This window comes from Myotis brandtii, unplaced genomic scaffold, assembly GCF_000412655.1.
Source record: "Myotis brandtii unplaced genomic scaffold, ASM41265v1 scaffold50, whole genome shotgun sequence".
Lineage (NCBI taxonomy): Eukaryota > Metazoa > Chordata > Mammalia > Chiroptera > Vespertilionidae > Myotis > Myotis brandtii.
This window is the reverse complement of record NW_005369061.1, coordinates 186,300-213,299: the sequence shown is the minus strand read 5'-3', so window position 1 is coordinate 213,299 and position 27,000 is coordinate 186,300. Positions and strand designations below refer to the sequence as shown.

General features: G+C 39.0%; 2 protein-coding genes across 4 annotated transcripts in view; both read left to right on the top strand.

Annotated features, from left to right (window-relative positions):
- CPD (carboxypeptidase D) overlaps positions 1–19,837 on the top strand; it is a 44,638-nt gene extending 24,801 nt beyond the window's left edge. The window contains exons 11-20 of the mRNA XM_014548232.1: positions 620–943; positions 3,746–3,941; positions 6,119–6,254; positions 7,399–7,530; positions 8,313–8,408; positions 8,514–8,578; positions 12,148–12,279; positions 12,811–12,996; positions 13,301–13,400; positions 15,791–19,837. Of these exons, the coding sequence (XP_014403718.1) occupies positions 620–943; positions 3,746–3,941; positions 6,119–6,254; positions 7,399–7,530; positions 8,313–8,408; positions 8,514–8,578; positions 12,148–12,279; positions 12,811–12,996; positions 13,301–13,400; positions 15,791–16,017 (1,594 nt within the window). The 3' untranslated portion in view covers positions 16,018–19,837. The remainder of the gene's footprint in view (positions 1–619; positions 944–3,745; positions 3,942–6,118; positions 6,255–7,398; positions 7,531–8,312; positions 8,409–8,513; positions 8,579–12,147; positions 12,280–12,810; positions 12,997–13,300; positions 13,401–15,790) is intronic.
- Positions 19,838–26,745: 6,908 nt separating this feature from the next.
- The window catches only part of GOSR1 (golgi SNAP receptor complex member 1), a 37,241-nt gene continuing 36,986 nt past the window's right edge, over positions 26,746–27,000 (top strand). For all 3 annotated transcript variants that reach the window (XM_005876850.2, XM_005876852.2, XM_014548233.1), the window contains exon 1: positions 26,746–26,857. In XM_005876850.2, coding sequence (XP_005876912.1) covers positions 26,827–26,857 — 31 coding nt within the window. In that variant the 5' untranslated portion in view covers positions 26,746–26,826. The remainder of the gene's footprint in view (positions 26,858–27,000) is intronic.

The following is a 27,000-nucleotide window of genomic DNA, read 5'->3' as shown; positions in this document are numbered from 1 at the left end:
GGTACATGCCCTTGACCGGAATCGAACCTGGGACCCTTCAGTCCGCAGGCCGACGCTCTATCCACTGAGCCAAACCGGTTTCGGCACCTTTACCTTTTTTAAAAAAAAAATGATTTTCAAATATCTAGTGGCCCACAAATTGATGGATTAAACTTTCCACTAATGAGTAATGAGGTCTTTTCTGTTTTTCTTCCTTTTTGGTATAGTATTGGAAAAACTAAAGCAGCAGGTATCTGAAAAATGGGGCAAGAATGATGTGTTTGGTAGATAATGTCCTAAGTTTGTACTTCTCAAACTTTCCCAACCATATGTCCTGATAACAGACAAGTGAGCTCAGACCCCAGGAGACATGGGGGTATCCACTGCAAGTACAAACTTGCTTTTGAAGTCATATATTAAACTTAAAATATCACTTATATTTTACAGTCTACCCATCTCTGTTCTTCGCTTAATGTTTAAAATAAATATTAAATGTATCACAAAGTTAAAAATTTGACTCTTTTAGGAAGATGCACCACGTTTATCTCAAGGTTCCCATGCCATGTGCACACACTGTTCCGCCCGGGCTGGTGTGCTCCAGCTGCAGAAGCGGGGCTCAGCTCTGTCTCCTTTCCCACAGGTATAATCCAGTTACCAAGAACGTGACCGTGAAGAGTGAAGGTGCTGTTCAGGTCAACTTCACACTTGTTCGATCTTCACCAGATTCAAACATTGAATCAAAGAAAGGAAAGGGAGGTAGAACCAACACTGATGATGCCAGTGATCCAACTACCAAAGCGTTTGAAACTTTAATTAAAGACCTTTCAGCTGAGAATGGTTTGGAAGGCCTCATTTTACGCTCCTCCTCAAATCTGGCTCTTTATCGATACCATTCATACAAAGATTTATCAGAGTTTCTAAGAGGACTTGTGATGAACTATCCACATATTACAAATCTTAGCAAGTAAGTGTCACCTTCTTAGTGCTTTTTCTTTCTTTTCCTTTTTTTTTTTAAGAAGTTACATTCAGCATAGACTATGTTGAATGGTTCCTATAATTTATTTGGTAGTTGAATGTACAGAGAGTTAGAGTTCACTTATTTTGAAACATATTTGCTTGGAGAGCTTTCTAACAGTGAATCTTGGAAACTTTTATGAGGAACATTGGAGAACTACTGCTTAGATTAACAATGTATGTCTTGTGCCTCCAGGAAATGTGAAATCCCTCTTTCTAATGATTGCTTTGACTGATTTCAAACCCCTTTTCACTTCTTAGCTGCAGATTCATGTTCTGACTACTTACTACTTAGTGTGTTTTATTTTGCTGGGGAAAAGGGCAAATTTGGAACTGTGAGCTCACCTGTCAGGGATCATTCTTTTTTCAAATTAGAAAAGGAAGCCTGGTTGCTGTCATTTTCTGTACTCTAGTCCAGTGATTTTCAACCAGTATACTTCAAGAATTTTTAAAGCATGCAGTACCTGACTGTTTATTCAGGGACACTGACCTCTTTTCCCTCAGATTGTCAAAGAAAAAAAAAGTAACAGCCAACACAACAATAGCCATCCAGTGTGAATGAATCAAAATCATACCTTTTTTTTGTCAGATTGGCAAAAAATAAAATATATTTTTGCGTGTGCCATGGGATGGATAAGCTTGAAAATCACTACTCTAGTCAATCTATTCACAGTTGAACAGTTGCTATTCCCACTTAAGGACATACGTGATTGACTGATGGTCTCGAGAAAATATGCAGCACTGGCTTATGTAAAACTGATGCCTGAGACAGCGTTTACCTTCACTTTCTGGAGTTTCTCTATCTCACTTTCACTGTTTCATTATAAATCCTCTGTAGCTCTTGTTACAGTTACTCCCAAATTATTTCCTTGATTTGTTGATTTTTCATTATTTGCCTGTTGAGGGCCTTTCTTTACTTTACATGTTGCCCTGAGCTTATAGTTCTCTGCTACATGCCTAATGAATATTATTTAGCTTTTCACTTCTTTACTTTGTTTTTCTTCATTGGTCCTTTTAATTTTACCAGCAAATTTAGTTGCTCAAATACTGGTTGATAGGTTCATAGATGCAAAGAGTGATATTTACTTTGGCAATATCCAGTATCTCTCTTCCTCAACTGATTCTTGAACATTACTGCCCAGTTTAGGGTTTTTTTGTTTGTTTGTTTTAATATATTTTATTGGTTTTTTTACAGAGAGGAAGGGAAGAGGGATAGTTAGAAACATCGATGAGAGAGAAACATCGATCAGCTGCCTCCTGCACACTCCCCACTGGGGATGTGCCCGCAACCAAGGTACATGCCCTTGACCGGAATCGAACCTGGGACCCTTGAGTCCGCAGGCCGACGCTTTATCCACTGAGCCAAACTGGCCAGGGCCAGTTTAGGTTTTAATATTGTCATCTTAGAGCCATATAGAGATTATAGGCTTTCTTGTTTTAAAATAAAAAAATGGGAACTTATTTTGCTCTCCATTTACTTAGTCATTTAAGTTTTTTTTAACCTTCCAATTCAAGATAACTTTTTAGTTAATTATGTCCCCCAAAATATGCAACACCTGCCAATGGTGGGCCACGAGAGAATTTTAGGTGGTCCACCAACGGTGCTAAGTACCATTGAATAGCATTGTTAGAAAGTAATAATTTTCCTATTTATTAATCCTTCTCAATTTAATGTGAATATATTTTTCTATCTGACTAAATCTCCCATTGTACCAAAGAAAGTAGGCCTTAATATCAGAGCTCTTGGGCAAGCAGAACATTTTAAATCATTTTTACTGTGATACTGTATTACATTTATAGTAAAGTATAAAGTAAATTAATTCAGATTTTAAAAGATTCTCTACATTTGTCTATATTTATATTTTTCTAAGTGAGTCAGTTGGAAAGACATATGCTAAATAAATATTAGTGTAGGTTGTAGAGCAGTGATGGCGAACCTATGACACGCATGTCAGAGGTGACACGCGAACTCATTTTTTTGGTTGATTTTTCTTTGTTAAATGGCATTTAAATATATAAAATAAATATCAAAAATATAAATCTTTGTTTTACTATGGTTGCAAATATCAAAAAATTTCTCTATGTGACACGGCACCAGAGTTAAGTTAGGGTTTTTCAAAATGCTGGCATGCCGAGCTCAAAAGGTTCGCCATCACTGTTGTAGAGGATAGAACAGGTTTTATGAAAATGATATGAGAATGACTGGATTTGGAGGAATGCCAATCTAAATCATAATCTTTGGTCAAAAAAACTAAATTTAAAAAAATCTTTATTGTTGAAAGTATTACATATGTTCCCTTTTTTCCCTCATTGACCCATCTAGCCCACACCAGGCCTTCACCACCCTATTGTCTGTGGCCATGGGTTATGAATATATGCATACAAGTTCTTTAGTTGATCTCTTCCCACCCACCCACCCTTCCCTCTGAGACTCAACAGTCTGTTCCATGCTTCTATGTCTCTGGATCTATTTTGTTCATCAGTTTATTTTGTTCATTAGATTCCACATATGAGTGAGATCATGTGATATTTGTCTTTCTCTGACTGGCTTAGCCTCTGAGACAGCTGGAGGGCCCTGGGAGAATTATGCTAAGTGAAATAAAACTAATTTTCTTAAAGTCTTCTGGCACAATGACTTATTTTTAAAAAACTTGTTTAGTTTTCATTTTTTGTTTTAAAATTTTTTATGTCAACATTAATATTATATAATGTTTGCTTACTTGATGAATTTTTGTTTCTTGGTTTTTGAAAGTTTGGGACAGAGTGCTGAATATCGTCAAATTTGGTCCCTTGAAATATCCAATAAGCCCAATGTATCTGAGCCCGAAGAACCAAAGATTCGTTTTGTTGCTGGTATCCATGGAAATGCTCCAGTTGGAACTGAACTGCTTTTGGCTCTGGCAGAATTTCTCTGCCTAAACTACAAAAGGAACCCTGCTATTACCCAAGTAAGAGAATAGCCTGTTTTGAGATGTTTTAAAAAGAAAAAGCTCAGTGGTAAACTTTGATATCGAGGCATCGTTTTGAAATTTTAATTTCTTGTTAGATTTTACACAGAGGCACTTGTAGTGTGCATTATAAACTTTACTCTTTAAAAATGGACGATCTTTGTATATACTCATTGTTAATATGCCTTTCTATTATATTTCTTTGGCTACAATTAAGAGCCATAGATTTTCATTCAGTCCTCTACTCCTTTATTTAATAGTCAAGTTATTGTTCCAATCTTTACTTACAGTTTTGTATATTCTAACTTTCATTCCTAGTTACTTATAACTAGGAAACCACAGTGAAAAGTGAGGTGAAAGAATAGTTTTCCTTTTCTTTTTATGTAATAAATGCAAAATTATTGGACATCTTGGGGGACTAGAGAGTTCAGAAAAAGCAATATGGCATTATCCACTTTAACCATCCATGACTACAAAAAAGAACTTTGACTCATAGGCTTGGTCACATATGATTAAGCAACCTCGTTCTGTGTTGTCTGAGAGAATTGAAGGAAAGGGTGTGCATCCTACTAGAACACTCACTAATTGGCACTCTCTGTATAGAATTTAGGAAAGGAGAACGGAACTAATATTTGTTTAATACCTGCTGTCTGCCAGATTCTTTACCAAATACTTTACATCCACCATAATTTAATCACCAACCCACTAATGATGTTACCTCCTTTTACACATATGAAAACAGACAGCTAGTAAGTGGTAAAATGGATTGTGTTGTTTTGTTATACCAAACTGCCTCCCCTAAAAGATTTTGGAAAGAGTTGATGTCATGATTAGGATCAGAAAGAAACTGGGATTAGGTGAGATTGATTTATATCAGACTTGATCAAAAAGTATTTTACAATCTTAGGCAAAGTAAATTCCATTGACTTTTTCATATGAGTTGCAAGGAGTATCTCAAAACATTTTTTGTTCTTTTTAAAATGGAAGACTACATAAGACAGTGATTCTCAACCCTGGCTACACATTAGAAACGTTTTTAAAAATAAGCAGTGACTGGGCTCTACCCCCCAGAGGCATCAATATTCCTTGAAAAGCTACTAACAGTCTAATATTTGGGCAGAGTTGCTACCTACTGATCTTATGATTATAAGAGACTATATGTATATAGCCCTAGGTAAAATACCTACCAGGAATTTCAAAACACCTGGTTTATGAGAATTTTCCTCACTGGTCTTATTGGGCTTGAACTCTAGATCCCTTTAGATTGTCATTTGTCTTGAGCTACAGGTCAGAATTATCTGGCAAGTTCAAGAAAGTATACACATAGCCAGAGACCTGTGGTGAAGCTAAAACATGTGTACTTTAGAAAAATATCTCCCCAGCGGAGAGATTTAAGAACCAATTAATTAAAGGGTCTCAAATATTTTCAACCTATAGACTATTTTAACAGAATAAATAAATCAGGAATTTACTATTAGCAATATATGGGATGAAGTATATCAGAAATTAGTTCGTGCCACATATGTAGCTATCGATGCCTGTAAATTACCTGGAGAAGAAATTATTGTGAGTAAGACAAATAACCTACTACCTTTTTTTTTTTTTTGACATACTGATTTCAACTCTTTTGTCTCATTGTTTCCAGACATACATTACCATTTGTTAGATTATACATATCAGTTTTTAATCTGGAAAATACAGCCTTACCAGTATTATTGATTTAAGCCAGCAGTTATCAAACTTTTTCTACAAAGGGCCACAACAAGCCATATAGAGATTATAGGCTTGTTATATATTTCAGGCTTTGTGGGACAAATGTTCTGTTACAATTACTCAGCTTGACAATTGCAGCACAAAAAGTGTTATAGTCTGGGCATGACTATGTACCAATAAAACTTTATTTATAATAGCAAATAACAGGCTGGATTTAGCCTGCAGACAGTGATCTCTGATCCTTGTTGTAAATCATCAGGATGTCTCTGTGAACATTAGTTCTATGGTAGGTTTTTGTTGTTTTTAATGTACTCGAAGGAAGAGATTATTTTTATTTTTTAGTTCTGCCATTTAAATCTGTGTTTAAACCAAACAATAAAGATTTTCCACTTGAGGCATGTTGGTAGGTACCTTTTGATTCCACATATAGCTAATAAATTCATTGACTTCTGTTTCTGTTTTAGTTGATTGACAGGACTAGAATTGTGATTGTCCCTTCTCTAAATCCAGATGGGCGAGAGAGAGCACAAGAGAAAGACTGTACTTCAAAGATAGGACAAACAAATGCTCGTGACAAAGACCTGGATACAGACTTTACAAGTAAGACTAATTTTTAGGCTATTAAAGTACTTTTTCTCTTTGCTAGGAGATCAGTTGATCCTATTTTGCATATGAGCATCAGGGTACTTTTTTCTAGGTGGTAGATATAAGGTATAAATACATCTGCAAACATTTTCAAATTTTTCTCCTTTATAATTTGCAAAAGTAATTCAAGTTTTTTCTTAGAAATGCAATCAATAATATTGGGGGGTTCCATCACTAGTCATACAGAGATGTTAATTATCTCTCTCTGCCCTCCCACATATGTGTGCACAGATACACTCACACGTGTGTGTGATATGTGTATGTTGGTTTGGAGGGGCCTGTTTCTTTCTTATTGAGGTAGGGTCATCTATTATACTTATTGTTCTGCAATAGTTTGTATTGAATACATCGCTGACATCTTTCCATTTCAGTACTTACAGATCTCTAACATTCTTACTAAGGCATCTTAATATGGTATTGATGTGTGGCAATACTCTATTTCATTCAACCAAACGTTAAACATTTAGTTTCGTTTTAATTCTTTGACTGTGTAAACAATGCTGCAAAAACACCCTGCTTTCTGAAAATCTTATTTTCCTTCAAAGATAGGTTATATATTCCCTAGATTATTTATTTATTCATTCATTTATATATTTACTTTTATCCTCATCCAAGGATATGCTTTTATTGATTTTAGAGAGAGAGGAAAGAAAAAAGAGAAAGAGAGAGAGCGCACGTTGATATGAGAGAGAAACATGGGTTGATTGCCTCCTGTATGCGCCCCAACCAGGAGTCAAACCTACCAGCTTTTGGTGCACAGGACAACGCTCCAACCCAACTGAGCCACCCGGCCAGGGCCTTCCTACATTATTTTTTAAAGAAGGATATATATTCTTCCCTTTTTGTTTTCAGTAAGAATTTTCTTAAACTTGCTTAGAGTCATTAACCTTTACACAAGTATCTTGCAGTATATAAACTCAAAATAACCTACCTTTTATAATGTATTCTTCTTGCTTGAAATAGTGGCTTATGGAATAAAAAAGTATTTACTACAGATTTTATGTTAGCCTTCTGATTGTATTCAAGTAGGGAATACTTTCTTAACTACTCATACTAAACTTTTAAAACTTATTTGATATTTTACCTTTTGCTTTTTTAGATAATGCTTCCCAGCCTGAGACTAAAGCCATCATTGAAAATTTGATTCAAAAACAGGACTTTAGTCTTTCTGTAGCCTTAGATGGCGGTTCAGTGCTGGTCACATACCCATATGATAAGCCAGTACAAACAGGTATGTAGAATGTCACTTTATATATATAGTGTTTGAACTTCAATAGGAAATTCTAAGTAATGTCCCTTCTAACTTTTTTTTTAAATGGTGAGCATTTGAGCACACTCCCTGAGCAAATAACCAGCCTGATATGATTGTATATATATCAACAGTTCAAATAGTTCCTTGTAAGAAAGAGGTCAGATCTAATGATGGCCTAGCTTTGTTGAGTGTAGCCATCTTGTCACATCTGTTCAATTTAGTCCACAAGCATGTATTGAGCAGTTATTATGTCTGTAACATTGGGAATATAAAAGTGAGTAAGACACAATGCCTGCCTCAAGAAACTCATATGTAACCAAATATTAATAATACAGAATTGTCCTTCCCTGCTTTAAACCTTGATTGACTAGTTGTATCTTATGGTATGTTAAACAATGGCTTCTTTGGGACCATTGTATATGGAGATAGTTTGTGTCATTTTCAATGCAGCTTACAAGGAAATAGTATTATTAGGTCACAGTTGCCCGAAAATGTAGTAAAACATACCAAACATGCCATTATTTTGGTAGTATAGCCTGTTTGCTGAACTAACCATTAATACCTTTTGATGTAAGGAAGATGTGTGCCTTTTTAGTCAGATTATTCTGGGTTAAATAGAACCACATGATTAATTCTAATAACTCCTCAATAAACTTCAGTGGAGTGCAAGGAAGAGAGAAAGACGACTTGTATCCATGAAGTTGAACTTGGAGAAAACCCTTTTGGATTTCTCCACTAACTTCTGAATTTTTCCTTTGTAGTGGAAAACAAAGAGACTTTGAAGCATTTGGCATCACTTTATGCAAATAATCATCCATCAATGCACTTGGGTCAGCCAAGTTGCCCAAATAAGTCAGGTAGGTATTTTCGCTACCCCTTGTTATTGTCGTTGCTGCTTTGGGCAAGGGAAGGAGTCTTGCCTTATGGTTTTGTTGATCCTACATCTCTTAATGCTTTTATAGATGAGAATATTCCAGGAGGAATAATGCGTGGAGCAGAATGGCACAGCCACCTGGGCAGCATGAAGGTATGCTTTCTAGAATACAGTGAGAATGGAATTATAAATATTATCCATGGACTGTTCAGGTATAAGCAAAATGAATGACATCTGCTTCATGGGTTTCTTGACATGATAACCTTCAATTTAATCTATGACAGCATTTGTGTGTGTGTGTTTTGCCATTTTTATAATTTTTTTTAAATATATATTTTATTGATTTTTTACAGAGAGGAAGGGAGAGAGATAGAGAGTTAGAAACATCGATGAGAGAGAAACATCGATCAGCTGCCTCCTGCACATCTCCTACTGGGGATGTGCCCACAACCAAGGTACATGCCCTTGACCGGAATCGAACCTGGGACCTTTCAGTCTGCAGGCTGATGCTCTATCCACTGAGCCAAACCGGTTTTGGCATTTTTATAATTTTTAATTGTACAATTTAGTGACCTTAATTACATTTACAATGTTGTGCAACCATCAGTCCAAACGATTTATTTCCACAACTTTTCCATTACCCCAAACAGAAACTCCACACCCACTAAACAACAGTTCCTTGTTCCACCCAGCCCCTGTTAACTTCTAATCTACTTTCTATCTCTATGTGTGTGCCTAGTCTAGATATTTTATGTGAGTGGAATCACATAATATTTGTCCTTTCATGTCTAGCTTTTTTCACGTAACATAATGTTTATTTTATAGTATGTGTTAGTACTCCATTCTTTTTATAGCTGAATAATGTTCTATTGTATGTACATACCACAATTTGTTTATCAGTTCATCTGTTGATGGATACTTGAGTTGTTCCACCTTTTGGCTCTTGAGAATAATGTGTAACGGACATTTGTGTGCAAGTATCTGTTTGAACCCATGTTTTTAATTCTTTTGGGTATGTACCTGGAAGTGGAATTAGTGTTCGGATTCTAAGTTTAACTTTTTGAAGAACTACCAAACTGTGTTTCAAATCAGTCAGTTCTACATTCCTATCTGCAATGTAGAAGGGTTCCAATTTATTCACATCCTTGCCAATACTTTTTATTTTCCATTTTTAAAATTACAGCTATTCTAGTAAGTGTGAAGTAGTACCTCATTATAATTTTGATTTGCTTTTCTGAGATGACTTATGATGTTGAGCATCTTTTCATGTGCTTATTAGCCATATGCATATCTTCTTTGGAGAATCTATTCAAGTCTATTGCCCATTTTAAAATTGGGTTGTCTTTTTGTTGTTGAATTATAAGAATTCTTTATATACTTAGGATATTAAACCCTTACCAGATGTTTGATTTGTCAATAGTTTGTCCCATTTGTAGGATGTTATTTCACTTTCTTGATAATGCCCTTTGATGCACAAAAGTTTTTAAATTTGATTGTCATATTTAACTATTTTTTGTTGTTGCTCATACTTTTGTTGTTATATCTAAGAATTCATTGCAAAATCTAAGGTCATGAAAATTTACCCCTGTGCTTTCTTCTAATGAGTTTTATGGGTTTAGCTTTTATATTTGAGTTGAGTTGGTGGTGCTTTTTAGTATGTGTGTGTTTTGTTGTTAATCCTCACCCAAGGGTATTTGTTCCATTGCTTTTCAGAGAGAGTGGAAAGGAGGGAGGGAGAGGGAGAGAGACAGAGGAGAGAGAGAAACATTGATGTGAGAGACACACATCAAATTGGTCACCTCCTGCACGTGTCCCAACTGGGGCCGGGATCGAACCTGCAACCCAGGTACATGTCCTTGACCGGGAATCAGACCCACGGCCATTCGGTTCGAGGGCCAACGCTCTAACTCCTGAGGCACACCATGAGGAGTTGGTTTTTGTGTATGATATGAAGTAGGAGTTCAATTTCATTTATTTGTATGTGGAAATCTAGTTGTCTGAGCACCATTTGTTGAAAAGACTATTCTTTTCCCATTAAATGGTCTTGGCACCCTTGTCAAAAATCAATTGACCATAGATGTATGGGCTTATTTCTGGACTCTCACTTCTATTCCATTGGTCTATATGTCTCTTCTTATGCAAGTATCACTGTTTTGATTACTGTAGCTTTGTAGTAAGTTTTGAAATTGGGAAATGTGAGTACTCCAACTTTATTATTTTCCAAGATTTTTTTGACTATTGAAGGCTCTTTATAATTTTATTTGAATTTGAATATTGTCTTTTCTTTTTCTGCATAGAAAGGCTGTTGGAATTTTGTTAGGGGTTGTGTTGAATTTATAGATCACTTTGGGTGACATCTCAACAGTATTGTCTTCTTATCCATGAGCACAGTATGTCTTTTCATTTACTTAGGTGTTCTTTAATTTCTTTCTGACAGCATTTTAATTGCTTCCATCTTCATTTAATTTAATTTAATTCATCTAATTTAATTTATCCACTTCAAATTAGTCAGGAGTTGTTAGCTCAGTCATTATTTTCACATATGCAACCAGAAAATTTATTTCATAAATATGTTACAGAATTCATAACTATGTTACAGAATTAATCAATTTGATCTAGAAGAGAGCAACACTCAATGTGCCATGAGAAATTAAAGACAGAAAGGGTTACACCTAGTCAGAGATGTAGCCTTCTCTTCATAGAGGACATGGCATTGGGTGCAGAGATGGTGAATCAGCAAGACATTTCAGAACAAGGAAGCAGGATGGGCAAAGGTCAATAGCAGTCTAGTTTAGTTAGAATGTGGAGTACCATGGAGAGCAGTGGAAGACAAGAATGGAAAGAGAGTTTGGGGATTTGAATGCTTTGTTTTCCTAAGGAATGGGAAGCCACTGAATGTTTTAAGCAGATATATAATGACATGATCTAAACTGTTCTATGGGAAAATTAATCTCTTAGCAATGGATTGGGGTAGTTTGGAAGAAGAGAGATTGTGGTACAGGGAGACTGGTTTAGAATAGCTTTAGACAAGTAAGAATAAAAGCCTAGATTGGGGCAGTGACAGTGGGGCTGGAGTCACAGGACTAAGTTTCAGAGATATTGTTGGGGTAGAAGTGACAGGATTTAGGAAATTATGGATGATCGCAAGACATTGAAGTCAAAGACGAGATTTCATGTCTATGTGAGAAAATGAGTTAATACCATTAAATGAATTACAAAAAGGAACAGGTTTGGGGGAAAGGTGGTAAGTTAGGTTTTGGAACGTGTCCACACAAGCAGATTAATTGCTTTATTGTAAGCAGTGGCTTGAGGCTACAGGTTGAAAGTATCAGAGGACAAGTGTTAGTGCTTCTACCTCTAGAGTCCAAGAACAGCAGTGAAGTTCTAGGGTTTAGAGGGAAGCTAGCCTATTGCATGTACTTATTCATTCATTTATTCCACAAACCATGATGCACCTCTTGCCAGAATCTGGGAAGCACTGGAGACACAAAAATGAATTAGACATAGTCCCTGGTCTCAGTGGCCCTCTTAGCAGCAGCCATGTTTGTGACTGATTATGATACTGAGCGATTTATTTATATTTGCTATAAAATACTTACAGATTCTTTGTTTACATCATCCGGGTTTTCTTTTTATTCCATTTATTCTATTTGTTGCATTACAAGGCTTCATTCTTACTTTTATTACTTTTCTTACATTTACTTTTGAATTTTATATTCCAGGATTATAGTGTCACCTATGGCCACTGCCCGGAAATCACAGTGTACACAAGCTGCTGCTACTTTCCTAGCGCAGCACAGCTCCCTTCCTTGTGGGCAGAAAATAAAAAATCTCTTCTTAGCATGTTGGTGGAGGTGAGTCTTCCCCTTTTAACTAGAAGCAAACTCCCGGGAATATGTTCAATGAAAAGCTTTATCAAAACATTTTCTCAATCTGTTACCAGAGTTTATATTATTTATTTTAAATGTATATAGAAAGGAGAATGTGGTTCAATTTATATTGCCGGAATAGGTACCCTGAGTTCACATATTTGGAATCTGCTGTGATTTAAGTAACTTAACCCTGTGAGATGTTGCAGTTTCGTTCATTTGAATATCACACAGTGTACTGTGGCGGAAAGTAGTAAATCATTAAAGTCATCAGAAGATCTGTGTTCTGACGCTTTCAGCTTTGACTCTACTAACGTTCCCTTTTCCTTTATCTATCTCTTTGCCTCTGAAGCAGTGAATGAGTAGCAAACAAGGTCAGAGTCAGTGGGGAAGGACAAATAAACCAGTCTTATGAGGGATTTTGTTTTGTTTGTTGTTTTTGTCATGCCTCAAACTATTGCCTCTAGACTATCTGGCATGATGGAAACATAAATTTATATTTTAAATATCTTTCAGGTTCACAAGGGAGTTCATGGATTTGTTAAAGACAAGACTGGAAAACCAGTCTCTAATGCAGTCATTGTACTCAATGAAGGAATAAAGGTACACACAAAAGAGGGCGGCTACTTCCATGTCCTGTTAGCCCCAGGTGTCCATAACATCAACGCCATCGCAGAAGGGTATCAGCAACAACATTCGCAGGTAAGAGACTCAGATTGAGTAGTATCAGGTAAATTCTTATTCTTAATAGTACTTCTATTTTATTTTGAAACTCTTTCTAGAAGCATGTGAGGAATAAAGAAATAAAAGTGTGACCAACTCTTGATTCTGATATCTTGCTATCTTTCTATCTTTTAGCAACAAAGGGGAAATTTTTATAGCATTTGCATACTTTAGATGACAGTGAATCATTTCGTTGGTTTGCTGTAATGTCTCTAGGGATACAGCAGGGATACAATATACCTGAAGTAAACCTTTTCCTAATTCTTGTACCTTGTCTTTCCAGGTCTTTGTGCATCATGATGCAGCTAGTTCTGTGGTCATAGTCTTCGACACAGATAACCGGATATTTGGTTTGCCAAGGGAGCTTGTGGTAACTGTATCAGGTAAAAAAATGTAAATTTTTGGCAGTTGAAGTTAACAATAGTCCTGACATTTTGAGAATTGATCACCTCTATAATCACCTGAAGCTAATCACTTTTCTTCTAATATCTCCTTTTCTACCATGAATTTTCTGGAACACGGTTCTCCCATGTTTTTTCATGGCTTGCTTCCTCACATTTTCAGGTCTGTACTCAAATGTCATTTCCACAGAGGCCTTCCCTGATCCCCCTGGCTAAAATAGTCCCCCTGCCACTATCTCCAACCCACGTGCTTCTATTATAGCACTTATCACTATCTGATTATATTATACTAGAGGTCTGGTACACGGATTCGTGCACCAGTGGGTACCCTCGGCCTGGCAATATAGTTAGTCACTTATTTGTCTACTAGAAGCCCAATGCATGAAATTCATGCAAGAGTAGACCTTCCTTCCCCCTGCTGCCGGCACAGGCTTCCCTCTGGCACCTGGGACCTGGGCTTCCCTCACAGCCCCGGCTTCATATGGAAGGTCGTCCGGAATGATGTCTGGTCTAATTGGCATATTATGCTTTTATTATTACAGATAGTCAGTCTCTCCAAGGGTCTTAATGAAGAGTTGTTGACTCAATGAATGATTTGCTTTATATTAAGATCATAAGCCCCTTGAACTATGACTTATGTTATTACTGTTTTTCCATGATCTTGGAAGGAGGAAATATTTGTTTTCTCCAGGATTAATGAGTGCCATTGCTTAATTACTGAAAGGTTAGAAAGAAAACAGTATGTGGTAAAAGATATGTGGTATATCTTTTTGACACAAAGAGCCTTGGTTCATTTCTAAGTGCAACTTGGATTTAATGCAAAATAATCAAGTTTTTTTTAAAATATATATTTTTATTGATTTCAAAGAGGAAGGGAGAGGGAGAGAGAGATAGAAACATCAATGATGAGAGAGAATCATAATTGGCTTCCTTCTGCATGCCCCCTACTGGGGATCAACTCCACAACCCAGGCATGTGACCTTGACTGGAATAGAACCCAGGACCCTTCAGTCCACAGGCCCATGCTCTATCCACTGAGCCAAACCAGCTAGTGCTAACCAAGTTTTATTACAGGGTGTATGGGGGAAAGATCCCTAGTTGAAGGAGAGTGGTGTATTGGAAACATGATCAGATCATAGGGCCTGTTGTGGAGTGATTAAAGTAGAGACATCTCAGCTTGAACCAGATAAACCATGGATCACTTAGTGGTTAGAAACACAGGAATGACGATTCAGCCACAATTTAAATCTGGCTCTACCACCCATTTGCTGTTATGAACTTAATTTAAATTATGATTTTACTATTATTTCTTGTCATTAAGACTCTTATTCTGATAACCTTATGTACAAATCTTTTAAATAAATGAGGGGTTTTAATGAAATGAAAATTTACTGGAAAGGAAAAGAAGCCTTTGATAAGTTGCAGAATAGTGGGCAGTTTGATTTCATTGTGGTGAAAGGAAAATGTATATACATACACATGCATGAAGAAAAATCTGGAAAAATATGCACTACAGTTGTTAAAATGACCTTGAGATAATGGAAATATGGAGATGTGGACTTTGGAGTTTGGGTTTTTAGTATTTTTGCTATCTGTGTTTTTCTCATTTTGCATACTATAGATAAACTACTTCATGTAATATTAAAAGGTTGTTTTTAAGTACATGAAATAAAAATAAAATATATGAATGGAATATTATTAAAAGTATCGTTATAAGTAGCTGCCTCTATATATAAAAAGCCAGTGACCATAACGCCGAAACAACCGGTCTCTATGACGCCCACTGTGGCCAGCAAAGCAGCCTGATCAGGGGGTGGGGCCAGCAGGCCAACCTCCTGCAGTCCCTCCCCCCGGCCGGCCCGCCCCTGACCGGACTCTCCCACCCAGATCAAGGGTGGGGCCGGCCAGCCAAATGCATCCCTCGCCTCTCCCCCCTGGCCAGCTGCGCCCCTGACCACCACCCCCCCTATAGGGAGTGGGTCCAGCCGGCCAACCTCCTGCAGCCCCTCCCCCTGGCTAGCCCTGCCCCCGATGGTCTCCCACCACCCTGATTGGCCTACAGCCCTTTCCCCCACTTGACCCCACCCCAGATCAGCCTCCTCACCCCCATCAGGGGCAGAGTCGGCCTGCCCACCGCCCACAGCCCCTCCCCATGGCTGGCCCACCCTCATTGGCCTCCCAACCCCAATTGGAAGCAGGGCCTGCCACCAGCCGGCCCGGCCCTAATTAGGCCCTGACAGGCCCAGCCCTGATCCGCCCTGATTGGGGCCAGGCTGGCTAGACCCCACCTGTGCACGAATTCCTGCACTGGGCCTCTAGTTTATTTATATCTTTAAAGTAGAACACTATTCATGTGGTGCTTTGTTTGACAGGTGCCACCATGTCGGCATTGGTCCTAACAGCTTGCATTATTTGGTGCATCTGCTCGATCAAGTCTAACAGACACAAAGACGGCTTCCATCGGCTCAGGCAGCATCATGATGAGTATGAAGATGAAATTCGCTTGATGTCAACCGGCTCCAAGAAGTCCCTCTTAAGCCATGAGTTTCAGGATGAAACGGACACTGAAGAGGAAACATTATATTCTAGTAAACATTGAAACACACACCTTGCATATCTCCCAGACTAAGAACCAAGCAAAATCACAGTTCCTTTTGGGAGACACTGCATTAAGAAGAGAGACTATCTTGCTTCTTCAAAGAGCTTTGGGAAGTTAACTTGCTAAAGTTGTATTCTCTGTGAATTTGGCTGGCAGTTTTGAACTTCCTTAAAGTACTCTTACCTTTTCTTACAAAAAAAAATCTGCTTTCTATTTATGCAGCAGACATGGGACAGCCACTTTATTATTCTTTTTAATTTAAGATGAGCTGTTTGGAGCTTATGTTATAACTGCATAAAGCCAACTAGTGGATGTTGTATTTTGCACATCAGGTGTTTCCTAGTGGCTTTAGCTTTTTTCCTTTATTTTTTAAATGGCCAAAAGAATCCAGAAATATTAAGGCAGGGACAGCAGTCAGAATCTGACATAAAGCTTTAAAACTCAAGGTTTTCTCAACCTACTGAGGAGTACTTTTCTCTAGTTATTAAATAGCTGGAGTTACTCTTATTCAGGTTTAGTGGAGGCTGAGTTGATTTTTAAACATGTAACATTAGGAAAGGAATAAACGGACTTCCGCATTTGCTTTCTACCTGTTCCAAGGCTAGATCAGAATTAGTGGCCTGTGCTCTTGGCAGGATTTCACTACCTCTCATGCAAGGTTTAGCAAAGTTTTCAAGATACCCATTTTAAGGGAGAATTTGCTGACTTTGTTGTAAAAGATCTAAATGTCCGTTTGAATGGAGCTAAGAGGGAGATCTAGCAAAAGCTAAAACTCATGTTGCCTATCTTTTAACTTGGTAAAAACCCATAGGTGCTGCTGCTTTTATCTGTGAAATACTAGTTATTCTAGGAATGCCTAATTCGTTAAGATTCCCTAAATTTGAACCTTTCTCTATGTTGTACATTTACGGTTTTCAGATTACCCAGCAATCTACAAGATCTGAATTCTACTGAAAATGTCTGGAAGTGTGGAAGAAACCTACTTGGCACATTCTTAACCTACATTTGAATACAAAATATCTACACTTGCTCCAGCCCAAACCTACGCCCTATAATACTGTTATTGAAATAGCTTGGCCAGTCTAATTCATATAGACCTCTGCAAGTGATTGGGTTCTTTGTCCTAATGCTTCATTTGACAGTCTTTTTTTATTAACCAATTTTGTTAAAAGTTCAGTTGAAAGCATTTAAATATGGCTCTCTCCATTAAAAAAACAAAAGCTATGAACTGCTGTGTGATGTAACACTGTGGTGAAAAAGTATCATCTTCACTGCAGTTGGGTTATTGCAAAGACCTGAAAGAGTTGCATTTTATTGTGTCTGTAATATCATGCTATTCAGTAGAAATGATGCTTTTTTTTAAGTGTGAATCTTACCAATGATCTAAGGGTTTGAATGTTTTAATGGCCATGTTACTGCTGAATTTGTACCAAATCAGGGGATCAAAAAACTTGCTCTCATCTTTTTAAATTGTGTTCCGTATCCATTAATGTATCAGTCATCTCAAAGCCTTCATGTGGAGTGGTTTATCACCCCCTAAGTTATTCAACAAAGTTTTGTGAGGAATGCACCCAAAATGGCTTTATAAAAAACAAAAGATTTGGTTCAGCAGAAATAATGAAGTCATGACACTTATTAATGAGTATCTGTGATAAATTTGGGTTGTTCCAGGTTAAGCCATTCTGGTATTAATCCTATTATTAACAACTCTAAATTGTGAGCCCTTGCCACATACATAGAACAGTGTTTGTGGGATGTTAATATTTAATGAAGTGTATATGATTCAATTTCTTCTCATAATAACTTTACATTTTCCTTAAGAGGATGATGTGGTGGTATTGCTCTTTTCAGCTTGATTTTTAAGAATTTTTAAAACTCAGAATGCCAACAAAGGGCCTATGAGTGGCCAGCTCTGCTTGAGACATTTCAGGAAGAAATTAAAGTCGTTGTGATAGCCTTTACTTAATTAGGTCTTCATTCAAGGATACCTTTTAAATTCATTTCTCTCCTGAATTAAACATGTCTTTAACTGTACATTACAGTGGCTGGAGTCCATGCCTTTTAAACGTGTAAATTTTTTTTAAGAAATTAACATACAAGTATTTATTTTCATATTTTTCCCTGAAAAGAAAGCCAAATTCTGCTATGAATCTTTAATCTTGAATGAACTTCTAAATAATGTATTATTCTGGAAAGCAAGGCCTCTCAGCCTCTATGACCTATTAACATGAATGTACAGGACCATGACTACTAAGACTGTGTTCTCTGCCCTGTTTTGTCTTTTATTTGTGGATCTAATCTGATATTAGACCACATTAATTGCATAAGGCATTGAAGCCATATGGGATAGGGAATGCATTTTTCAGTGTTTCTCCTAGACTTCCTGTTTCCTTGGAGTCATGGAGGCAAGTAAGAATTATGATATTTGACTGAGTCTGAGTTGTGCCTTTCTTTACTCACAAGGCTTTTACCCCTGATGATCAGTTTGTAAACCTTTTCCCCTCCCAACTCCTTAATAAAAACAAAGTGATTGAGTAGGTAATGTTCAAAGTGTCTGCCTGTGTAAATGTATTGATTATGCAGTTCATTAAGATGAACTTAAGTTAATTTCAGGAGGAAAGACCTTTGGTTTTGATGTGTTTTGGTGAACATTTGGATAGTGATTGGGATCCCATCCAGGAGGGAGTTTGCTTTGCGACTTTGTCATCCTCCAGAAAGGAAACCTAGTGCATAGTTGGCCCAGTGTGACTGACTGGTTTACCTTTGGTAACTCACCTGACTGGGATTTGCCAAATTAATGAATATTGACCTTAAAACTAATTATGAGTTGACAAATAAATAAAAGGTAGTGCTTATGCCTGAGCTTATTTTGTTTCTGAGCTAACACTAGGTTACTCAGTAGCCGTGAACTATTTTTCCATTTTCATTTATTCTTAGCAGTAGTTTTATCTTCTTGTCAGAAACACACTTGTCCCAGGTTTTGTCCCTGCTATATTAAAAGCTTCTTGGCTGTGAATGCTATACCTAGTGCCCTATGTTATGGTTCTCTGGTGGAATTGTTTTTAACAGAAGCAATTTTATTGTTATTATAAAAATGTTCCACTGTGTTTGATGTTCAATGATTTTTCTATCTAGCAACTTTTTGATAACTCTCTGGGTTTCTGATTTGTTTCAATTAAAGCAGATTCTTGGGGAGGGGGTGGTGATTAGGGTCCTTGACTAATGTCAACTGAACTTAGATTTATAATTTATGAAGAAATAGCCCCCAACACCCATTTCTTCTGTGTTTTAGCAATAATTAAGACTCCACTTGACTTTCAGAATATCGTCCTAGTTTGATTTTTGATTTGACAGAATATATTATGACATTTGAAAGTAGGCTACCATTTTGAGTCCATGGGACGTAAATTATGTAATAAGTATGATTATTTTTATAAATGGCATAACGTAAATATACAAACTGCATTCTGTGCTGGCCATGCTGCAAATTTTATGGAGGTATGACATGGTATTTTTTTATGTTTAGATTAAAAATCAGTTTTTCACCTCTCCATTTCTTTCAGTGACATTCCCCAGCTCCAGAAAAATCTATAGCTATTTATATGAGGTGCCTAACACTCATCCCTCTCAAGTGCTTCAGTCTTTGTTTATTTCATGCACTGTGCCTTCAAAAATTTTAAAAGGGACTTTAAACAAAGTTGGATGGTAGTTTTAAAAAGTCAATTTGTGTAATTTATGTGAAATCTAACTGTAATGAGGTCCTTTCTGTTTTTTATATGTAAACAGATCTAATCCTGTATAAAAGTTATTTTATGATGTTTGTCTTTGTGTTTTGTCTCATAATCTCTTCTCAAAAGCAATAGACCAGAAAGAGTTAATGTTTCAGTTTGAAAGTTTATACGTAGTTTTTCTACCTTATACTAGGGGGAAAATAGTGCCAGGCCAGAAATACAGGGGAGTTACCTGGATAGTGTGTCCATCTCACATTGACTCAGAAGAAAACTATCTTTTTGAAATAATTACATCATATGGTAGCCACATTTCTCCCTTCTGTTTGTAGCTCAGCTCAGTCATCACAATGAACACCACAAAACTTGCCATCGAAAAGTTCATGTACCCATTTTAAACTTGTTTGTTAAAAATGTGATCCTTTTTACAGATGAGCTCTGTTAAAATAATTTGCCCTGGCTTTTCTCTGCATAGTGGCGATGAATTCATTTTGCAATAATATGTTGTACTGCTGCTCTAATAAGAATTGGGGACGCAAAGTTATAGAAGAAACACGGGCTCTGCTGACAATCATAGTCCAGACCAGAGAAATAGAAAAGGAAATAAGCTATATTTCTGTAGCGAGTGGTTCTCTAAACAGGGAGTCTGCTCTAGAAGAAGGAGAGCGTAGCGATTTGAGCATGGACTTTGGAGCTGAGCCAATCTATGATTGATTCGTGGCTCTGCTACTTGTTCTCTTGAGACGTTGTTTTGTAAAACTTTCTTAACCATCTTTGAGTCTCAATCTCTGTACCGGTTAAGGATTGTAATGAGAACTAGGTGAAATAATGTTAGCAAAGGGCTCAACATAATATTTTACTCAGAATTGAATGACTGGTAACCAGCAGCATTTGCTGTTGCTGATCCCTTTGAGAGAAAGTTATTCTATCAAATATATGAACAAAGATATGTGTAACAAGTAGTCTTTTTAAAAATATATATATATTATTGATTTTTTACAGAGAGGAAGGAAGAGGGATAGAGAGTTAGAAACATCGATGAGAGAGAAACATCTATCAGCTGCCTCCTGCACACCCCCTACTGGGGATGTGCCCGAAACCAAGGTACATGCCCTTGATCGGAATCGAACTTGAGCCCTTTCAGTCCGCAGGCCGATGCTCTATCCACTGAGCCAAACCGGTTAGGGCCAGGTAGTCTTTTTTAATTTAGAAGAAATCCCTAGACATGAATACTAAAAAAAGAAAAAAACCTGAAAGTCTCCATTGTGTGATTCCATAAATTGTCTATAGCATGACAGTAAAGTTTAAAAATTTGTGCCAAATGTTTTATATCCTATACTAGAGGCCCGGTGTACGAAATTCGTGCACGGGGGGGGGGTACCCTCAACCCAGCCTGCACCCTCCCCAATCCAGGACCACTGGCTCCTAATCGCTCACCTGCCTGCCTGCCTGGTTGCCCCTAACTGCCCCACCCCCCGCTGGCCTGATCGCCCCTCACTTCTTTGTGTGCTGGCCTGATCACCCCTAACTGCCCCCCCCCTGCTGGCCTGGTCACCCCTAACTGACCCCAGCTGCTGGCCTTGTCACCCCTCTTGGACCCCCCGCTGGCCTGGTCCCACGCAGCAGCCTGCTGTTCAGTTGTTTGGTCGTCCCTCACTAACCCCCCTGCCAGCCTGGTCGCCCTATGCAGCCTGTTTGGTTGTCCATTTGGTTGTTTTGGTTGCAATGGTCGCTTAGGCTTTTATATAGAGAGATAATAAAAGGCTAATATGCAAATCGAACAGCGGAACGACCAGTCACTATGATGCGCACTGACCACCAAGGGGCAGACGCTCAATGCAGGAGCTGCCCCCTAGTGGTCAATGCGCTCCCACAGGGGGAGCGCCACTCAGCCAGAAGCCAGGCTCACGGCTGGCGAGTGCAGCAGCGGTGGTGGGAGCCTAAAATGTCGGTCGGACATCCCCAGAGGGTTCCCCGACTGCAAGAGGGTGCAGGCTGGGCTGAGGGTACCCTCTCCTCCAGTGCACGTGCACTGGGCCTCTAGTTTGTTTATAAATAAAATCAGATTGTATGTATGCTTATTCAGTGCAAACAGTCTTACTGCTGCAAGAAGTCTGAACAGTGATGGTGTTTCTTTGTTCCCCAATGTTTGAAACATTTTCCTGAATTTTTGTCAGGAGTTTTCTCATAACTGAATCAAGACCCTTTTGATTTGTATCATGAACAGTAATCTGATTATGTTCCGTTTTCCAGATTTCTAGACGCTGATTGTTTTCAGCAAACATGAATGCTCAATGCTGATACACTACTCAGTTATGAATAAACGCCATCGTGTAGATCTTCATCTCTTATTCTCACTTGCAGTTAGAATGCCAATGATTCCATGGTATTTACTGCATACCTCAGATAAATACAGTCATTTACTAACCACAATTTAAAAGCAATCAAATCAGCATATAAAGCCCAATTTTAACTTTAACAGTATAACTTCCACCTTACGTTAATCAGTAGAATGTTAAAAGAAAGCATGTTATTTCTTTGGCATTTTGGCTGGATTTAGATGGAATCCTATTTCCTATGACTGTGTAAACAAATGTAAACAAGGCAGGATAGAACTGGAGTAGAAAGGTGTTCCAGGTTAGAGGCCAGCCTGGGAGAAGTTTGAGGACAGGAGGGTGAGAAGACTGCTGAGATGCCGACTGGGCAACGTTTTTTTTTCTCTAAGCTGTTTGAAGGACTGGAGAGGTACTAGAGTAACAAGGATTGATGGGGTCTAGATGCAAAGGGAGTTCAGGGGTGAATATAACAGTAAAAGTTTCCACCTGGAGGCATTTGCTGATGGTTAGGTGGTGACTAAGAGAGACACCTAACAGCAGAGAGGCTAGGCGAGAGGCAGAGAGCATGAGCAGAAGCTGTAGGCAGTATCAGTGGGTCGGGGGAAATACAAGTTCAGCACCTACCACGGAAGAGGCCACTGGTCAACAGACTCAGATAAGACACGTAAGTGGCTGTACATTGGAAGTAAGGGTTCATCAGAAACAGACCAATTGGTACAGAGATACATTTCCACTTGGACTTGGTCCCACCCCTTACTGTGAGCCTATGTGCCCCTACCTTCTGCAAGAAGTAGCAGTAAACTGTCTCTGGAGGAAGAAGATGTCATCTGAGCCTCAAGTGATTGGTACACATTCTAACCTACAATATACAGCATCCAATCAAAAGTTACTTTTATTATCAAAAGACAATATCAAATAATGAAAGATCAAGAAAAAAATAGGAATAGTCCCATGGGAGTTAGATTTTTTCATTTCAGTTAGAAACTTTAAAATAATGGTGATAAATACAAGAAAGTAGAAGACAAAGAATTTTAGCAAATAAAATCTATTTAAAAATGGAGGCTTTTGATTCTGGACAAGATGGAGTAGATGTATTTCTCTTCCACTAAGCACAGAAAACACACACACACACACACAAAACAAAACAAAAAAAACGACAAAAAAAAAACCCTCGCATTATATATAAAACAAATACTAAATCTCAGAATGGTGGAAGAAGAAGGCAGAACAGATAGGGACCTCAGGATCCAAGAAACAACACAGTGGTGAGTTCCCTGGGTTATCTTTTTGCCTTATTGATCCCATAATGCGTGTTGCCTCATATCCCATAATGGGTACTAGAGAAACTGGCAACCCAGAAATGTCAAAGGGTATAGGCAGGGGGGAAAGCCCAAAGAAAAGACGTCTTTGGCCATAGAACCAGGAAAGAGGCAGCCTACCAAGACAGAGTAGTTTTAGACAATAATTGCACTACTCCAGCCAAATGCTCAGAAAAAAAACGGAGTCCTGTCTCTACCCACTGCCAGCAAAGGCTGCGTGGGAAGCCTACACTCCATGCTCACCTGGCTGTCCTGAAGGCACTCCTCCCCACCTTCTGGGTGGTGTCAAAGAAGGCCCAGAGAGGAGCCAGGACTTCCGCCATGCACAGCCGTAATGAGGCCACCATGATGGCGGTGGAGGCCACGTGGGGAGCAGGAACAAGGTATCAAGAGGCCAAAGGAAAGCCTGAACTTCCACTCCTCCCCCCCCTCGCCCCCCGAAGGAACAAGGAAGTCCCCCACCTCCCCTGCAAGCACGCTGTCATAGAAGTTCTGCTAAAATGGAGATCTAAATAAGATGCAGAGTCTTATAATACCTAAAGTATCTAGGATACAATTGTTAAAATCACTCATTATACCAAGAACCCAGAAAATTTCCATTTGAATAAAAAAGACAACAGATGCCAACATCATGATGCCACAGCTGTTGGAATTATCTGACAAGGATCTAATAATATTTTAATGAGCAATTACAAATAACCTAAGAAAAAAATGATAGTCTCAGCAAAGAAACAGAAGATATAATGAGGACCAAATGGAAATTTTAGATCTGAAAAATACAATAATTTTTAAAATATTTTTATTGATTTCAGAGGAAAGGAGGGGGAGAGATAGATAGAAACATCAATGATGAGAGAGAATCATTGATCAGTTGCCTCCTGCACGCCCCCTACTGGGGATTGAGTCTGCACCCAGGCATGTGACCGGAATCAAACCTGGGACCCTTCAGTCTGCAGGGTGACGCTCTATCCAAACAGGGCAGGGCTGAAAGATACAATAATTTAAAAAACTCAGTGAATAGGCTCAATAGCAGAATAGAGGGGACAGAGGAAAAGCATTCCTCTGTGAGCATGAGGACAAAACAGTACAAATGATCCCATATGAACAACAGAAAATAGAAAAAAATTAGTAGACCCTCAGAGATATGTAAGACTTTAACAAAAGACCTACCATTCATGTCATTGGAGTTCCAGGAGAAGAGTGGAAAGAATATGGGGCAGAGTAAGTATTAGAAGAAATAACGGCTGAAATTTCCCCAAATTTGGCAAAACATAAATCTAAGATTAAAAAAGCTGTGCAAACCCCAAGCAGGATAAAACCAAAGAAATCTACACTAAGACACATCACAGTCAACCTTCTGAAAACTAAAGAAAACTTAAGTTTTCCCCCCAAAGGATGGAAACCAACCTTTATTGCCATATGTGTTTTAGCAAGTAGAATAAAAATATCTATTTCAGAAGGAAATAACATTCCATAATATTTTAGATTTCCTCATTATATTCAACCCCAAAACTTGATCTGGGGGTTGATAAACTTTTTAATTTTTTTTTAACTTTTTGCCATCATTTATGCCCTCTATGCCCTCTTCCACCTCCCCCATCAATTCTCCCACCCCACAATGACCACACTGTTGTCCATGAGTTCTCTCTCTCTCTCTCTCTCTCTCTCTCTGCTTTTTGCTCAATCCTTCCACAACCCTCTCATTACACCCCCCTCCCATCAGAGCTGTCTGCCTGCTCTTTTTATGTCAAAATTAAAATGTTTTGAAAGCAGCTCTGGCTGGTGGCTCAATGGTTAGAGCATTGGCCTGTGAACCAAAGGGTCTTGGGTGTGATTCCCCATCAAGGGCACATCCCTGGGTTGCAGGTTTGATCCCCAGCCCTAGTCAGGGTGTGTGCAGAAGGCAACCAATCGATGTGTCTCTCTCACAATGATGTTTCTCTCCTTCCCTCTCTCTCCATCTCCCTTCGTCCTTCTAAAAAATCAATGGAAAAACCTGGTTGGGTGAGGATTAACAACAAAATTTTTGAAAGCAGTGAAAAAGGAAAGATGCCTCACCTATAGTAGAAAAACATTTGAAACAGCCAATTTCTCACCAGAAACTGTGGACGCCAGGAGGAATTGTCACTTTTATCAAGTGTTGAAAGAAGAGATTGTCAACCCCAGATTCTATTTCTGGCAACGGCATCTTTCAGCAATGAAGGGAAAATCAAGACATTCTCAGATGAAGAAAAACTAATAGAATTTGTCTCCAGCTGGCCTACTCTTTCAAAGATGGCTAAAGGATGTTCTTGAAGCAGAAAGAAAATTATAAAAGAAGAAATCTTGGACCATCAGGAAGGAAGAAAGAAAACGGAAAGGGTAAAATCTGGGTAAACACGGAACTTACTTTCTTCTTTTGAATTCTATAAATTAAGTTGGCCCAGCTGGCATGGCTCAGTGGTTGAGCTTCGACCTATGAACCAGGAGGTCACGGTTCAGTTCTGGTCAGGGCACATGCCCGGGTTGCTGGCTCGGGGTATTTCTATCTCTCTTTCCCTCTCCCTTCCTCTCTGAAATCAATAATAAATATATATATATTTTAAAAATTATGTCTGACAGTTGGAACAAAAATTATAACGTCTGATGTAGTTCTCAATGAATGTAGAGGAAATGTTAAAGGCAAGTATAGATGGGAGCGGGTAAAGGGACAAGTGTGATTTAAATACCTTTACCGCACGTAAGGTTCCTACATTTCGCTGGAGCTGGTAAAATGTGGACAGAAGTAGACTGTGTTTATGTCTCTATAAAGGGCGGGTTTGGACAGCAGCTAACAGCTTGGGGGGTCAGGATGACCAATGGAAGCAGTTAGCACACAGTCTAGATTCGGTGGCTAGAAGGAAGGGGACTGGGACTGGAGCTACAGCAGACAGAGGAGAAGGCGACCGCGCAGAAGGGCACGAAGGTCAGAGGTCCGGGATGACGGAGCACGGGGCGCAGGTAGGATGAAGAGGTCGGTTGGGCTTGGGAAGAAAAGGGCCTCTGGCTCTGAGATTGAGAGAGGCCAGCTGAAGAGGTGCACTGCGAGCAGGTGAGGCAAACAGGGAGCTGGGGCTGAGGATGACTTTCCTCTCAGACAGGTAGGTCCTGCTGAGAGAGGGGATGAACCGAGCAGAGGGCGATGATGCGATGATGCGATGAAGAAACATTGCAGCGCAGAGAACGGATAGCAGCATCAGAAAAGCAGGCGTGTCCGGCGCCAAGCATGAGATTTTCAGTCGCGCCCCTCGAGGGGTGTCAAGCGATCAATCGACCACCAGGTGGCGATGTCTCTGGAGGCTCACGTATCCCATCGGCCCTGGCGCCAGGGCGGAAGAAGGCGCGGAGGCGACTCTCTGGCCCGCAGCGCCTGGACTCTTGTCTCCCGACTGACGTCGGACAACAAAGATGGCGGCAGGAACCAGCAATTACTGGGAAGGTAAGGGCGAGGCCTCCGGCTGGGACTCACCTGGGGGCGGAGGGGCTGAGAGAGGACGGGTGTTGGGGGTGGCAGCAGAGGAAAGGGCCTGGCTTCCGTGTGGCCGAGCGGGGGCGGGCAGGGCGTCCAGTGGGAGCCTCGGG